We start from the raw sequence: 15,930 nt of genomic DNA on the forward strand, positions 1-15,930 counted from the left end.
ACCTGGGGCCGGAGACTGCACACGACTGGTTTCCATTCGTGTCCTTTCTGCATTGATCTAGCCTAGATCAGCTGGTTCACATTTCTGAACTTTTCAGTACAGGAAAAACATCTAAGTTTTAATTTACTGTAATGGCTTGATGGGAAACATATGTTTGACTCAAGACGATGTTGCTCTTTTTGAGTTGTGGTTTTGTGCTTAGCTATTAACTTTGTTCTCTGGTTATCTGTTTAAGTCGAAGTCTTAGTGTCCCTGCAGGTTCTATTCAATAAGCCTAGCAAATGAAAAGCTACATTTTTTGGATTATTTTTGATTATTGAAGTTTGACACCCTCGTACAGCTTTTATTGATTTTATATTTGAAGGTATGATTTGCCTAAATTATGTTCACGTTTATTCTTTGCAATTTTAAATTTGGCTTTTCATGCCAAGTTTCAAGTTCTTTTCTCGAGGACTGGCTTGTGGGGTTGATTCTCTAATTTGTGGATCTGGTCTTATTAAATTCCTTATGGAAAAGACCTTAACCAGCTTAGCTTTGTCCTGTGTCTGGTTCTTCCTGGGACTGACCCTGTACCACCTCCTGACCTACTTTAACAGGCTTCATTATCCCAAGTAAGACGAGATGGAGCCATGTGGATAACCCGGGGGTAAGAACTTCAACAATGAAGAGTAGGAAAAGGAGACATCTGTTTGGCTAAGTGGCCGTTTTTGGCTAGAGGTGTGGCTAGATTTTGTAAGGGTACAAGTATCTGAGATCTTTTCTCTTTGGGGCTTTCAAGGTTTTCAGAAATCTTCAGGGATGCTGAAGTCTAATTTTAGTTATCACTGGGTTCCAGTGGGATGTTGCTAGAAATGCCCACATACCAAATAGCTCCAATCTTGATTTTTATGAAGAGGGTCTTATATAAATAATGAATTAATATTAGTAACACAATAGTGAGGAGAGATCGTAACTGATAGCTTTATTTCTAGGTAAAATATTGAACTTCTTTAAAAATTTCAGGAAGCATTTAGTTAACTTGCAAAAGTAAGTTTATTGAAGCATGAAAACAATTAGAGCAAAGTTGTTATTTCAACTTTTTCAAGAGTGTTCTAGTAAGAAAAGAAAAGAGGATGCGAAAAAAATGCATGGTCATCTACTTCTGGATGGAAATTCTTCCTGAAGTTATCCAGAAAGATGGCAGGATTGATGTGATTTCTTCATTTGTGTCCTTCGATTTTTCTCTGAAAGACACTCTTGCTGATCTGGAAATTGCTTATTTCACTTTCACCTCAGACACATTGCTCACTTGAGATGAGATGACTTTGCCATCCACCACCTCCTCCACGATGGTCTTAGTCACTCTGGTCTTGTTTGGATCTGAAAGTCACAGAATCACAATGTCAGTCTGGAAACGATCACATAAACCCAGATCAAGAGACATTCAAATGCATTCTTTAAGTAAGTTCTCTCGGGTTAAGATTTTGTAAACAGTAGTATATGCTTTTTACAAGACAAGAGAAGCATGCCTTTACTTTTAAATTATAAGATGATCATGAACACTAAGGAGTGTTTACCTCTTCCTTGGCCAGAACAGCTTCCAGATCTCGAGTCACCAGATCCCATGTTTCTGGATCCTGTCCTTCTGGATCCTGAGTTTCTAAGATCAGATCCTCCAGAACCACAACCCCTAGAGGAAAAAAGAATTGTTTTCCTTTGTAGTTTGCAAAGGTGGGAGAAATCCACCATGCAGGGGGCTCTCCATGATGAAGGTAAATATTTTTGGATTGGACTGAGTCTCTGTGACTTTGTATCATCATCATCATCATTATTATTATTATTTAAGATGGACATGGAGCCCAACACAGGGCTTCAGTTCATGACCCTGAGATCAAGACCTGAGCTAGGATCAAGAGTCAGATGCTTAACCAACTGAGCCACCCAGGTGCCCCACTGTGACTTTTTAAACCAAGTCCAGCCCTCAGACTCCTTTTTGGTTTCATAACAGAAGTACACCAAGGAATGCACTGAGTGGGTTCATAACTTTCACTCACCCTCCCTCCCCATCGAGCAGGCGTCGGTAGGTCTCAATCTCCATCTCTAGGCGGGTCTTGATGTTCAGAAGTTGCTCGTACTCTGCGTTCTGACATTCGGTCTCGCCTCGGATCTGGCAGATCTGCTCCTCCAGGCTGCTGATCTTCATCTGGATTTCTGACAGCTGAGCCATGTAGCCAGCTTCTGTGTCAGCCAGGGTTCCCTCCAGGGAGCTTTTCTAAGAGAAAAAGCAAATCAAAACCTCGTGATGCAAAACTCCCCTTTTATAAGGTGCTAAAAGAAGTACACCTTCAAGTGACAACTTAGGGTGTTCTATGATTGGTTCCTTATTTTTTTGTTGGCGTAACTGTTTTTCTTTAAGCCGAATCTTCTACAGAAGTATATGATCTTGAACTGGAATGTTTATGCTTTCTATAACCACAAATGAGCTCTCCTAATGCTGCTTTCATTATGTGCCAAGTGGAACATCTTGGCAAAGAAAGAACACGGGATCGCTTAACTGCCTGTTGGAGATGTTGCAAACCTCTTTGCACTCACCATGGCCATTTGGGACTGAAGCTCAATTTCCAGAGCTTGCAGAGTACGTTTCAGTTCTGTTATCTCATTCTTGGCGGAACTGGCTGCCCCGGCATCTGTAGAAATTTGTGCTTGCAGCGATGCACTCTAGAGAAAAAAGCAAATGCCGTCAGGGCAGGCTGAAGAACTGGGAGGAGGTGGCCTGCATGTGACCGCGGGCTCGGGCATCCAGCAGTGATGATCTACCTGTTTGTTGAACTGCTCCTCGGCCTCGCGGCGGTTTTGCTCAGCCAGCTCCTCATACTGCGCCCTCATGTCATTCAGTAACTTGGTCAGGTCAGTCCCTGGGGCAGCGTTCATTTCCACGGTCACGTCCCCTCCGGAGCTTCCTTGCATGCTCTTCATTTCCTAGCGTGAAGAGAAACACCAAGGTGATAAAAAGAGGAAAGCAAAGACTTCTTAAAATGTGCATAGCCAACAAAAAAACCGAAAGTGGGACACTACAACAGGCTGCCCCTGCTTGCCACTAAAGTCAGATATAATTTGCTCATGACTACTTGTTTCCTCGATCATAGGTGTCAGAAATCCATTTAGAGAAAACGTATTTTATTTTTACAGAATGATGTGGGCTAGGCCAGGGTCCTTTAATAACGTGGAATGTGTTCCTACCTCCTCGTGGTTCTTTTTCAGGTAGGCCAGTTCCTCGGTGAGGCTCTCGATCTGCATCTCCAGGTCAGAGCGTGTCATAGTCAGGTCATCCAGAACTTTCCGCAGGCCATTGATGTCGGCCTCCACGGCCTGCCGGAGATACAGCTCATTCTCGTACCTGGAAAGGATAACAGAAGGACAGGTCAGAGCATTTCAAATCCATCAATTCTAGCATAGTGAAGAAAAAGATTTTTCCTCTGAACTCTCGGTTTATTTATGTAATCTCTACGCCTAACGCAGGGCTTGAACTCACGACTCTGACCGAGATCAAGAGTTCCATTTTCCTCTGAGTGAATCAGCCACGCACCCCCTCCTGAGCTATTTGATTAAAAAAAAGGCTACTAAGTTTTCTCTTAGGAATGATTCCCCTGGAATGAAAATTGTGAAGTGAGTATTAATTCTATTGACGGCTAATATTTTTTAGAACAAAAATTTCATCCTTAATTTGCCTCTCTTTTTGTTTCCTTGTTGGAGCGGAGTGGTGCTTTTTAAAAATTTACTCTTGGAATGTTTGTAAATTTAGGTCTTGATCTCCTAAAACATAGTTCTTTAAATTTAGAATAAGTGAAACAGACAGATTGCATTTTATTTCTCCCACAACATTTGCAAGTCTTCTCTTTTCTTACTTCATTCTGAAGTCATCAGCGGCCAATCTGGCATTGTCGATCTGCAGAACGATCCCAGCATTTTCAATACTTGCAGTAATGATCTGGAAAAAGCAATAATAGTGAATGCATCATGGATACTTTTTACCGGTGTCTGCATGCCCCTCTGTGAGGGTAGATGTCCTTTGCGTTGGCATTTAAAGGAAAGTTGCTCTGAAAACGTGCTTAGTAATGACATGTTTATTGATAATCTGGTGTTGTTGGGCTACATCTTTCTGCAAAAATGTAACAGTTTACACATTTACTGGAATAGGCATGAAACATTGTTTTATAGAGCACAGCCCTCTGCTTATTTCTTTTGCTTTGGAGAATCAGTTAATCTATAAATTCTTTCAGAAAATAGTACAAAAAAATGAATTTTACTTCTAAAAAGTCTTTAAAAAAATATTTCCCATACAATGGTGGGTAAACATTTCAGATTCTCCTCACACAGTATTTGCACCAGATTTCCTAAGAAGAAAAGTAGCTGTAAAGATGATTTAAATATAGCAAGACACTAAAATATGTCGACCTGCCAGAATTAATCGGAAAACATTAGATTAAGCTGGTGTTGACTCATTGCCACCATTCTTGTATGTACCTGTTAATTAGCTGTCTCGCGTTATATAAATTTTGCTCTTATGTAGAAACACTCAAATTTGAGATGCAAACAGATAATTAGTATGGTTGGATGTCATATACAGTACTGTCATAGTTAAAACATACCAAGTCCCATTTTACATGTACAGCAAGCAAATATGTCTTTAAATAATTCCTTGACTTGAAATCTTCATTACAGTATATGGTCTGAATAAGAGCAAAAGATACAGAAATAATAGAAACTCGGTCGTGGATAGTGTCTCACCTGGTTCCGGAGATCTTCAATGACTGGATAGTATTTGCTGTAATCTTTTCCAGATCCACCATCTCCAGATCCAGGCCCAAATTTCTCATACCACTCCCTGATTTTGTTCTCCAGATCCGTATTGGCCTCTTCCAGGGCTCTGACCTTGTCTAGGTAACTGGCCAGGCGGTCATTGAGGTTCTGCATGGTTTGCTTTTCACCTCCCGAGAAAAGGCCCCCATCGCCAACACCACCTCCCATACCACCCCCCATTCCACCGCCGTAGCTGTAGAAGCCTCCACTAGCACCGCCACCAATTCCAGACCCCCCACCAAAGCCAGACCCCCCACCAAAGCCAGAACCCCCACCAAAGCCAGACCCCCCACCAAAGCCAGAACCGCCACCAAAGCCAGAACCTCCTCCAAAGCCAGCCCCAGAGCCTGCAGTTCCTCCCAAACCACCCCCTCCTGAGCAGCTACCAAAACCTCCCCCAAAGCTACCTCCAAAGCCACTGGTCGATCCCCCACTCAGGCCACAGCTACCGGTTCCTCCTCGGAAGCCCCGGGCAGAGCCACCCCCCAGACCGCATCTGCTTCCACTGCTGAAGCTGCTCCCACCAGCAGACACCCTGACCATGCCGCTGCTTCCAGCCCTGGAAGAGGAGACTCGAGAAGAGCAAGACATGGTACTCCTGCAAATGCTTAGCTCGTTCCGGGGAAGAGGAGAGGTGACTCTGAAGCCCGTATTTGCAAGCTGTCTTTTTGGCCCTTATATACACACTTTCAGGGTGTTCCTTTTCTGTGTCACTTCTTAATCCCTATTACAGTTTTGCTAATCTGCAGTTGGAACCCACTCTACTGGCTCTTTTTCTGAAGCTAGGTCAGAGCCTCAGGGCATTTACTCTATCAAGAAAAAAAAAAAAAGAGGTGGAGCAAAACAAAAACTTTTTTTTTTCCCCCAGAATTACAGTTTTAATCTTTCAGAGGTTTCGATGACTTAGAATTCTTTCCTGAAAGTGTAATTCCATTCATTTTGCTTCATGATTTCCCAACTGAAGAACACATCCCCAGATTAGCAAATGCAATTAAAATACTTAATACAATGAGAATGGAAATTTCCCAACAAACTCCTAACTTTTGTTCATATTATCCTCTTAAAGTTGAAATTAGCTCTAGCATCAGCATTAGTTTTAGTTTTACTTAATTGTCCTTCTCCATGATCATTTCAATCCCCATATTTCTAAGGGTACGTTTGTATTGAAGTTTTCTTTGTGTTCTGAGATCAGATTAGGTATTTTCATTGTTAAAAAGAAAGAATTAAATATAATCGTTTTTCCTGCATGTACTATTAGATCTCGGCAATATGCTTACTTGAGCAGAGAATATCCTGGAAAGACTGGAAACAGTTTTAGATGGGGGTTCATTGTCACGGATATGATGGTAGGAAGACGCTTTTCTTTCTGATTAAATTCGAGCCTGAGATGGTGATAGCAACTTCCTTTTTTGGAGTCAAATCTTAAGTAAGATGATGCTGATTTTTTATCTTTGTTTTAAAGGTGTCTGGAGAAGGGGATCTGAATCCACTTCTGCTAACCAATGTTATGCCTGGAGTCATTTTGCCGATACTAAAATGTGGAATTCCCCCTGGCTGCTTTCTGCTCATATTTTTTCTGTTTTGGTTGAAAAGATATTTAGTAAAGATACGTATCCACTTCCGATAACTAATGTTATGACTGGGATCATTTTACAGATAACCAAATTCTAGAATCCTCCCCAGTTCACTTTCTGCTTCCTGTTTTTCTGTCCCTTTGTGCTTTACATTACTTCCGTTTGCCTCTGCTAGTAGTTTCTCTGGTTTAAAAATTTTGGTTTTCGTTTTTTGGGTTTTGTTTTGTTTTGTAAGACGCTCCTATATGATTCCCCTTACATGAAGTACCTGGCATTGTCAATTTCAGAGACAGTAAACAGAACTGAGTTGCCAGTGGCTGGGTGGAGGGGAAATGAGGAGTTGTTTAATGGATATAGAGTTTCAGTTTTGCAAGATGAAAAGAGTTCTGGAGGTTGGTTGCAGAGCAAGATGAATGTACTTAACAATACTGAGCAGACACAAATGTGAAGATGGTAAATTTTGTTATGTTCACTTTACCACAATTTTTAAAAAGTGTCTTTTTTTAAAAAAAGATTTTATTTATTTATTTGAGAGAGAGAGAGAAAGCAAGAGAGGGAAGGAACATAAGCAGGGGGAGTGGGAGAGGGAGAAGTAGGCTGCCTGGCAGGCAGAGCTCAATCCCAGGACCTTGGGATCCCCCACCAGAACCAAGCCAAAAGCAGATGCTTAATGACTGAGCCACCCAGGTCCCGCTAAAAAGTAACTTAAAAAAAAAAAAAGTGTAGATGATTTTAAAACCTTTCTTGGCCTCCGCTTTATGCTCAGGTAGCTGAGTTTTGCTTATTAAAACTAGTTTTTATCTTGGCAGGCTCTTTAAATTGTGTGCGTGTGCTTTAATCGCCATCAGTCATTTGTTAGCCTGCGTTCTGCCTTCTGTTAATTTCTCCTTGGACTGCCTTTGATTGGGACACACTATTAAATAGGTGATAACTCCCTTTGCTGTGTAGCTCTTCAGGAGTTAGTTTTTACATTTGCCTGCCCTATCTTCTTTCTCTTCTCTCTCTCTCTCTTTCTATCTGACAGAGAGAGCGAGCGAGCACGCACAAGCAGGGGGAGTAGCAGGAAGAGGGAGAGGGAGACACAGGGTTCCTGCCGAGTAAGGAGCCCAACGTGGGGCTTGATCCAGGACCCTGGGATCATGACCTGAGCCAAAGGCAGTTGCTTAATCAACTGAGCCACCCAGGCCCCCTATGCCTTATTTTCACAGCTGTGGTGTGTTACCATTCTTCTGTGGAGGGTGCCATCTCTCCAAGGCCGTTGGGGTGCTTTATAAACTTTAAATTGTTAAGCTGGGAGTAATTCTCATCACACCCTTTGAAGGTAGGTAAAAAAATGCACCAGCGTTAAGGAATGTTGGTCATGTCGTCTCACCCCTCCCCAGAGCTGGGAAACCAGGGAAGCCTAAGCACTAGTGATTAATGGTAGGATGGTAAATGCTAGAGATAAGAAAAAAACCACTGGGCTTTTCTTCCCTTTCATAAATGTATGAAATGTAATCTTTCCACGTTCATAAAGGCTGGCATTTGCCTCAAGGAAGGTCTAAAGAAAGGGACAATAGCTAAATGAAAGAAAGCTAATTGCAATGGTGAAATTTCAGAGCCTGGGTAGAAAGAGCTTTATGTGGAAAGAATGAGAAAAACCAACATTCAGCAGCAGCTCTGGCCTCCGAAATTTGCTTGAGGCTTGTGTTTTGAGTTGTCATGTGAGTTGTATCTTTTTCATTTTGGTGGCTTTACTAACCTTCTGTTTGGGGATATCTGGATGGTTCGGGTGTCCACTGAAGAAGCTTGTGATGACTAAGGTATTCCATTTTCTGTCCTTTTTTTTTTTTTTTTTTTAGCTTTCTTCTTGATATAATTTTTAATGCTGACACATTTCGTGTTTGTTTTTAAAATTGAGATTCAAACAAGTTCTTTTTAAAAATTTTTTTTAAAAATTAAAAAAATTAAAAAAAAATTTTATATTTTTAAAATAAGATTTTATTTATTTATTTGACACAGAGAGATCACAAGTAGGCAGAAAGGCAGGCAGAGAGAGAAGGGGAAGCAGGCTCCCTGCTGAGCAGAGAGCCGAATTGTGGGCTCAATCCCAGGACCCTGAGATCATGACCTGAGTCGAAAGCAGAGCCTTAACCCCATGAGCCACCCAGGTGCCCCCAAAATTAAGGTCAAAGATGCTTCTCTGATACTCTAGAGTTATTGCTGGGAAGGGTATGTAATAAATAAAACAACCATTACTACTTCAAATTCCTTGCCTGATGAGGCGGTGTATGAATATATATAGACATAAACTCACAGGATTTTCTTCTATTCATTAGTATTACTTTACATGCATTTTTTTAATGCTTTCTTTCTATGGATCTATGCATTTCCTTTTAAATAGGTAGACCTATCAAACAGACTCATCTTAATTCTATGATTGGCAAACTCTAGAACACTGTATGTTTAGTGGATTGAAGGGTTTTAATCGCATAAATAAATAAAATTCTGTTCTTGCTTGAGGTGTTAGAATTCATTTTTTGTTTTAAGATTCTATTTATTGGAGAGAGAGTGAAAGCAAGAGAGCACAAGCAGGGGGAATGGCAGATGGTGAGGGAGAAACAGGCTCCCCACTGAGCAGGGAGCCCAATAAGGGCTTCAACCCAGCACCCCGGGATCACGACCTGAGCTGAAGGCAGATGCCCAACCGACTGAACCACCCAGGTGCCCTATAATTCTTTAGTAAATACTGGTCCCCCTTGTTTTAAGACATCCTCCAAATTTAATACTTTCTTTATTTGAAATAAAGACTTGCCAAGGCTCACAAATTAATTCTTGCCATTTCTTTCATTTGTAAAATGAAAGCTTCAAGAATCTGGTGAGTTTGCAGTGAAACATAATGTTCAGAGATGCCAGCTTCAGTGCCTGGCGTCCCAGAGTTGTTCAATATAAGATCCTTTCAAAGAAATAAAGTGAAACCCTGATGACCAGGGTCCCAGTTCAGTGCTGCCCTTAGTTATATAGTGCTTTGAATAGTTTCTTGTGAGCAGCTATTTTACTTGTAAATAATCATGTAAATGATGGTTCAGTATAGAATAAAACTTTTGCAATGAGTGCAGGATGATTCGCAAATAATAACCTGAGACATTTCTGTCAGATAGGTTACTAGTATTTCTTTATTTTTATTTTTTAAAAAGGATTTTATTTATTTATTTGTCAGAAAAAGAGAGCACAAGTGGGGGAGCAGCAGGCAGAGGGAGGAGAAGCAGACACCCCACTGAGCAGAGGCCTGGTGAGGGACTTGATCCCAGGACGCTGGGATCATGACCTGAGCCGAAGGCAGATGCTTAATGGACTGAGCTGCACAGGTGCCCGTGCATCCAAATTTTACTACCTTTCAAGACCTGCCTCTTTTTGAACACTTTTCTTGCCCCACCTACCAACTCCTAATTTACCAGCTTCCCCACCTCTCTACAACCTTCTTTCTTTTGTTCTTATAGTTTCTACCACATTACTCGCCACTTAGCTATTCTTTAATTTTTCCTTAAAATTAAAAAAAAGTGGGGGGTACCTGGATGGCTCAGTTGGTTAAACATCTGACTCTTGATTTTAGCTCAGGTTATGATCTCAGGGTCATGAGATCAAGTCCCACATTAGGCTCTACCCTTGGGGTGGAGCCTGCTTAAGATTCTCCCTCTCCCTCTGCCCCTCCCCCTGCCATCCCTCCTTGGCATGCATGCTGTCTCTAAAAAAAAAAGGAACATATTCATTGCAAAAACACTTAAACATACAGTTTTTCTTTAAAGATTTTTAAATGGTACAAGTAGTACATTTTTCCCCCAGAAAAATTGGAAAATGCATACAAACATACAGCAGAAAATAAAGATCACTCACATTTTCACTACCCACAAACAGCCACTGTTCATAGTTTGGTGTACTTTCTTCCAGATTTTTAATAAGCATGTATGTAATTTGTGAATAATTATTTTCTTACAAAAGTAGATGATCCTGCATTCATTGTTTTAAAACTCTGTTTTTCATTTCTCAAGAGATGACTGACATCTTTTTAGGCCAATACACCAACTCGAACATTCTTTTTTTTTTTTAAAGATTTTATTTATTTATTCGACAGAGATCACAAGTAGGCAGAGAGGCAGGCAGAGAGAGAGGAAGGGAAGCAGTCTCCCCACTGAGCAGAGAGCCCGATGTGGGACTCGATCCCAGGACCCTGAGATCATGACCTGAGCCGAAGGCAGTGGCTTAACCCACTGAGACACCCAGGTACCCCCAACTCGAACGTTCTTAACGGGCTGCATAACATGCTTTCAATGGACCTTGATGTGTGTTTGGTAACAGTCTATTGATTCTCTTTTGTGGGATATTTTATAATGTCTGGTATTTCACTATGATAAGACACCAGAAGGATGGGCATATAATAAATAACTGTCCTAGGAATGGAACTCCAGGTTCTAAGAACACGCTGTTTTCTGAAGGGCCTTTGATTCCTGTTGCTGAATTGTTGCCAATCTCACTCTATCTAACAATGCATTTGTGCCTTTTCCCTATACCCTTGCTAAAATAGGTATTACCACTAAACAAAACAGACCTGTTTTGATGTCCTTCTTTGAATAAGAGAGATCTTGGAATGGGGCACTTCGCTTTTTTTTTTTTTTAAAGATTTTATTTATTTATTTATCATTTATTTATTTTTTAAATTTATTTGATAGAGATCACAAGTAGGCAGAGAGACAGGCAGAGAGGAAGGGAAGCAGGCTCCCTGCTGAGCAGAGAGCCCCATGCGGGGCTCCATCCCAGGACCCTGGGATCATGACTTGTGCCAAAGGCATAGGCTTTAACCCACTGAGCCACCTGGGCGCCCTGGCCTGGGGCACTTTGTAATGTTTTTTGGTCATTTATATTTTATGAATTGCTTATATGTGTCATGTATCCATTTCTTAACACCATAGCTATCTTTTACTTAAGGATCTGTTCATGAATTTATACACTGGGGATATCAGTCAAATATGTCATATATGAAAAGGACATTGAAAACCCTTGTTAACTTGCGGCATTGCTGAAAATTTAGACATAAAGTGATTGGCGGTTGGCTCCCTTCTGCATTCAGCCTCCAAGAAGGTGGGCTAAAGTTCTTATCTTGTTGGATGATGCCCCGGGGGATGTGGCAGGCGGACAGGCAGCATTGGGGGCAGTGGTTAGGGAAAGAAAGTTTGGCGAATAGGAGGCTGAGGATGAGTTGGGCCAGCTAACCAGGTTGTGGATTCTTGGAACTACCAATTTCTTGGGAGTTGGCTGGTCCCAGAATCCTCTTAATTTTGGACAGAGAAGACATCTGCCAGCAGGTGGCGCCAAACTGCAGCTAAAACAAGATTGAAAGCGTGTAACCCAAATCTGGAGTCCCTTGGCTGACTGCTGCAGATTCCCCTGGGGGGGAGGGGGGGGGTTGGAATGGATTTTGACCACATTTTACCAAGGTTTAAAATGTTTTCTTTTAATTTTGTGTTTTTCACTGTATATCATTTTTTTGATACTGATCTCTCTTCCCCCTCACGCTTTCATAAAAGCAAAATCCTCTTTGGATTTCTTTCGGTTAGCAAAATCAGGTACAAGTATATGTCTTCCATAAAAGGGAAGTGGTATAACCGTGAATTTTTTAAAAGAAGGGGAAACTTGTATTTACTTATGATTTTATTATTTATTATTCAATTTATTATTATATTCATTTACCAATTATTCTAATGTTTTCTTTTTATGATTCTATAAATTATCATCCTTTTACTATCTTATTTTATTATTTTATTCTATCATTTATTTTATTCTTTTATTATCTTGTTAGTTTATATTTTACATACCAGTAATAAGTCAATTTTTATCAGTTATTATTTGAACATCTTGCAAAAACCACTCTGCCAGATCATAGGGCATAAAATTGACAAGTCGTGGTCTCTGATTTTAGAGAACTTATGTATAATTTTTGTTGTATTTTATATGATCACAACAAATCTTCTCTTATGTAATTTTCACAATGTTAAGAAAGTGTGAGAAAAATAATTTACATTTTTTTTCCTACTGAGAAACAATAGAGCTTATTTGCTGTCCCAGTGGTTGACCTAGTTGTAGACACTTGGTTGCTGCTGGCTGATTTATCATCTTCCCTTGTTTACAGATCATTGCCCTAGTTAGAAACCCTGTTTCCATGTAGCTTGGTTCTAGAAGCTCACTCTACCTTCTGTCACAGACTTGTAGCCATATCCTGCTACCCAGAGACAGAAACTGATTCTCTCCTAGTTTTGCTGCTACAGTTCTGTGTTACAGCCCCCTGTGAAAACCATGACCCCATTGGTTCTCTGCGTCCAAACACCTGTGCCATCTCCATCATGTACGGTCGCCCAGTCGCCCATCATCATGTCCAATCGCCCAAATTCCTTTTAACCACTAACTGTTGGGACTGATGTAGGAGATACTGGAGAGGAGAACATCGTGTTTCTGCTGTTGGGCCTTTACGTTGTCCTAGAGCACTAATGTCGTAAGTAGGGTTATCTATTCTATATTAAATCCAACAAATTTTTATTGAGCCCTTATTCTTTGACAGATATTGGGCTGGGAAACAGGGCTTTGGGTTTATCAATCTACAGAATATCTGCTCAGCTACATGTGGTTAAAATTGGCTGTGGTGGAACTTTATATAACTGGTGTACTTATGACCTTGTGTATTTATGACCTTGTTTCCGTAGAAGAACGTATTCAAGGTCCAAAAGGTCAGCATGACGTGTTGCCTCAAGAAACCTGGAGCCATGGGACGCCTGGGTGGCTCAGTTGGTTAAGCAGCTGCCTTCGGCTCAGGTCATGATCCCAGGGTCCTGGGATCGAGTCCCACATCGGGCTCCTTGCTCGGCGGGGAGCCTGCTTCTCCCTCTGCCTCTGCCTGCCTCTTTGTCTGCCTGTGCTCGCTTGTTCTCTCTCCCTGTCTTACAAATAAATAAATAAAATCTTTAAAAAAAAAAAAAAAAAAAAAAAAAAGAAACCTGGAGCCACATTTTTTGTACTTCCAGCTCCCCAGTTACTATCTGGCTGTGTACCAGCTGTAGGATATTGAGAAAATTACTTAAATCTCTGTACAATGGTTTTCACATGTGTAAAATAAAGACAATGGCTCCTACATCATAGAGTTACCATGAGGATTAAAGAAGGTATAGTTGTAAAGAGCCAGGAGTAATGCTTGGCATATGGCAGATGTGAAATGTGTTAGTCAAATAGAAAAATGTATTAAAAAACCTTTTGGAATTCAAGGACCTCTTGAACTGAAGACTGCTTTTGTTTTTAACATCACATGAATGTAATTAATAACCATTATGTCTTCGTTCATTTAAAAAAGTCCTGGGATTTTTTTAAAAAATGGTTTTACTTATTTATTTAACAGAGAGAGCGAGACCACAAGTAGGCAGAGAGAGAGAAGGGGAAGCAGGCTCCCTGCTGAGCAGAAAGCCTGATGCAGAGCCCTGAGATCATGACCTGAGCTGAAGGCAGACGCTTAACCCACTGAGCCACCCAGGTGCCCCTTAAAAAATGTCCTGGGATTTTAACCCTAGGACCAGTTACCTAAAAAACAGAAAAAATAAATAGAAAACAAGATTATGTATATGTGGCAATGCATTATTTTTTATTTTAAAAGTCCCATAAAACGAATACCTATGAGAAAGGTTGAGGAGTGTGGATATTTTGCTTGACTCATCCATTCTTTAATTACTGGATAATATTTGCTGTAATCTTTGGCTGGGCCAAATCCCTATTGATTTTGATTTTCGAATCCACAGCTTGTTGATGCTGTATCCGGGGAACTGAGGTTCCAGATGGTATGCTTTTCACATGGGAGAAGCCCACCATTATAGCCTCCAGTCTTTCTATCATGACACCTGCCTTGACTGTAGGTGTGTTTATCACCATGGAAACCTATACTTACACCTACACCACTATCTCCAATCTGGGCTAAGTATCATTTCTCAAAAGTTTGTTCTAATGATTCATCATGTTCAAGGCCTTTTGCTCCTTTAAATAAGACATCATTTTCTTGTCTAATCTCTCTTGCTATTCATACTGGCATTTCCACATGATTTTAGCAGTTTTCAACCACACTTTTACATGTCCATGAAATCTAAGTAATAATTATCAGAGTTGTTAGAGGCAGTCAGGACATTCCACAATGAAGGAAACTGAAGCTTGAAAATTATGTTTTCCCAAAACAAATGAACAAATTAAAAAAAAAAGAAAGAGAGAGACAAACCAAGAAACAGACTCTTAAGTATAGAGAATGAACTGGGGGTTACCAGAGGGGATGGGGTGGGAGACGGGGGAAATACGTTGAGGGGATTAGGAGTGCATTTTTTGTGATGAGCACTGCGTCATATATGGAACTGTTGAATCACTGTATCATACACCTAAAATTAATATAGCACTGTATGGTAACTACACTGGGATTAAAATTAAAAACTTAGTAAGATTTAAAAATTTATGTTTTCCTTTACGTAATACAATTTGTTGGTGCAAACTGTAGAATTTCCAGGGTTGGAACCTGGGTCTCTTGACTCTGCTCAATACTTGTTTCATTATATTGAATGTTCTTTGTCGACCTGCTCTCCTCATGGTTGTCACCTTCACTGTGTGACCCTGACATACGTTTACCTCAAAGAGATCCTAGGCTGAAAGGGGTCACACCTGAAGGGAATGAAGTTTATGAAGAAAAAAAAAAAAAAAAACACCACGAATCTCCTCATTTCTAGCATCCCTTAATGTGAAATTCAGTGTTCCCACCTTAAATTCTGTCCCTTTGGAGCAGTTTAAAAATTATCTTTGGGTATTTTATATTTTATAATGTTTTCTTTCTTTGGGAAAGAAAGAACCCAAGAGAGGGAGAGAGGGGGAGAGAGATGTGTTAAAGCAGTTTTTGAAAATTAAAATTTTAAACCTTTTATTTTTATTTTATTTTATTTTTTTAAACTTTAAACCTTTTAATGACCAATATTTTCTTATCACTAACCCTAATTCTGTCAGCTTTGAGATATTTACTGTGAAACAAGTTTGCTGAAAGTTACAGTTAAGCAAAACTTCCCATGAAATCTACAAATATTCCTGTGACTCGTGGACAATCACACTTGTATCATTAATCTAGAAGATTAATCTCTTTGCTTTAGTGAATTCTTCTCCTTTTTAAAAAAGATTTATTTATTTATTTGAGAGAGAGCAGGGTGGGAGGGGCAGAGGGAGAGGGAGTGAGAATCTCAAGCAGACAGTGCAGTGAGCCCAGAGTCACCCCCCGGGGTGGATCTCACGACCCTGAGATCATGACCTGCACAGAAATCAAGAGTCTGAAGCTTAACCAGCTGAGCTACCCAGGTGCCCCTAGTGAATTCTTCTTAATGAAACGAATATAATTTACTTTCTGTTCATTTAGTATTGATTGGTGGCATAAAATGAAACATCTTAGGTCCGTGTTGAAGAAAAGTTTCTGATAGTTTGTGTCTCC

The 15,930-nt window shown here is 40.4% G+C and overlaps 1 protein-coding gene across 1 annotated transcript; it reads right to left on the minus strand.

Annotated features, from left to right (window-relative positions):
- Positions 1–1,013: 1,013 nt before the first annotated feature.
- KRT24 (keratin 24) lies at positions 1,014–5,593 on the minus strand. Its single transcript, XM_032322347.1, has 8 exons — positions 4,768–5,593; positions 3,885–3,967; positions 3,220–3,376; positions 2,797–2,958; positions 2,572–2,697; positions 2,034–2,251; positions 1,557–1,669; positions 1,014–1,359 (listed from the first exon to the last, which is right to left on the minus strand). Exons 1-8 carry the CDS (start codon positions 5,428–5,430, stop codon positions 1,256–1,258), a joined length of 1,626 nt encoding a protein of 541 aa, XP_032178238.1. The 5' UTR covers positions 5,431–5,593; the 3' UTR covers positions 1,014–1,255.
- Positions 5,594–15,930: the final 10,337 nt, after the last annotated feature.

This window comes from Mustela erminea, chromosome 18, assembly GCF_009829155.1.
Source record: "Mustela erminea isolate mMusErm1 chromosome 18, mMusErm1.Pri, whole genome shotgun sequence".
Lineage (NCBI taxonomy): Eukaryota > Metazoa > Chordata > Mammalia > Carnivora > Mustelidae > Mustela > Mustela erminea.

Bases quoted from the DNA above. Each gene is read 5' to 3' on its own strand.
- KRT24 (XM_032322347.1), bottom strand. From the start codon at position 5,430: ATGTCTTGCTCTTCTCGAGTCTCCTCTTCCAGGGCTGGAAGCAGCGGC. The intron at 3,377-3,884 runs GTAAGAAAAGAG...TATCCTTTCCAG, and splicing joins GCTGATGACTTCAGAATGAA to GTACGAGAATGAGCTGTATC. The intron at 1,670-2,033 runs GTGAGTGAAAGT...TTTTTCCTCTAG, and splicing joins CTGCTCGATGGGGAGGGAGG to GGGTTGTGGTTCTGGAGGAT.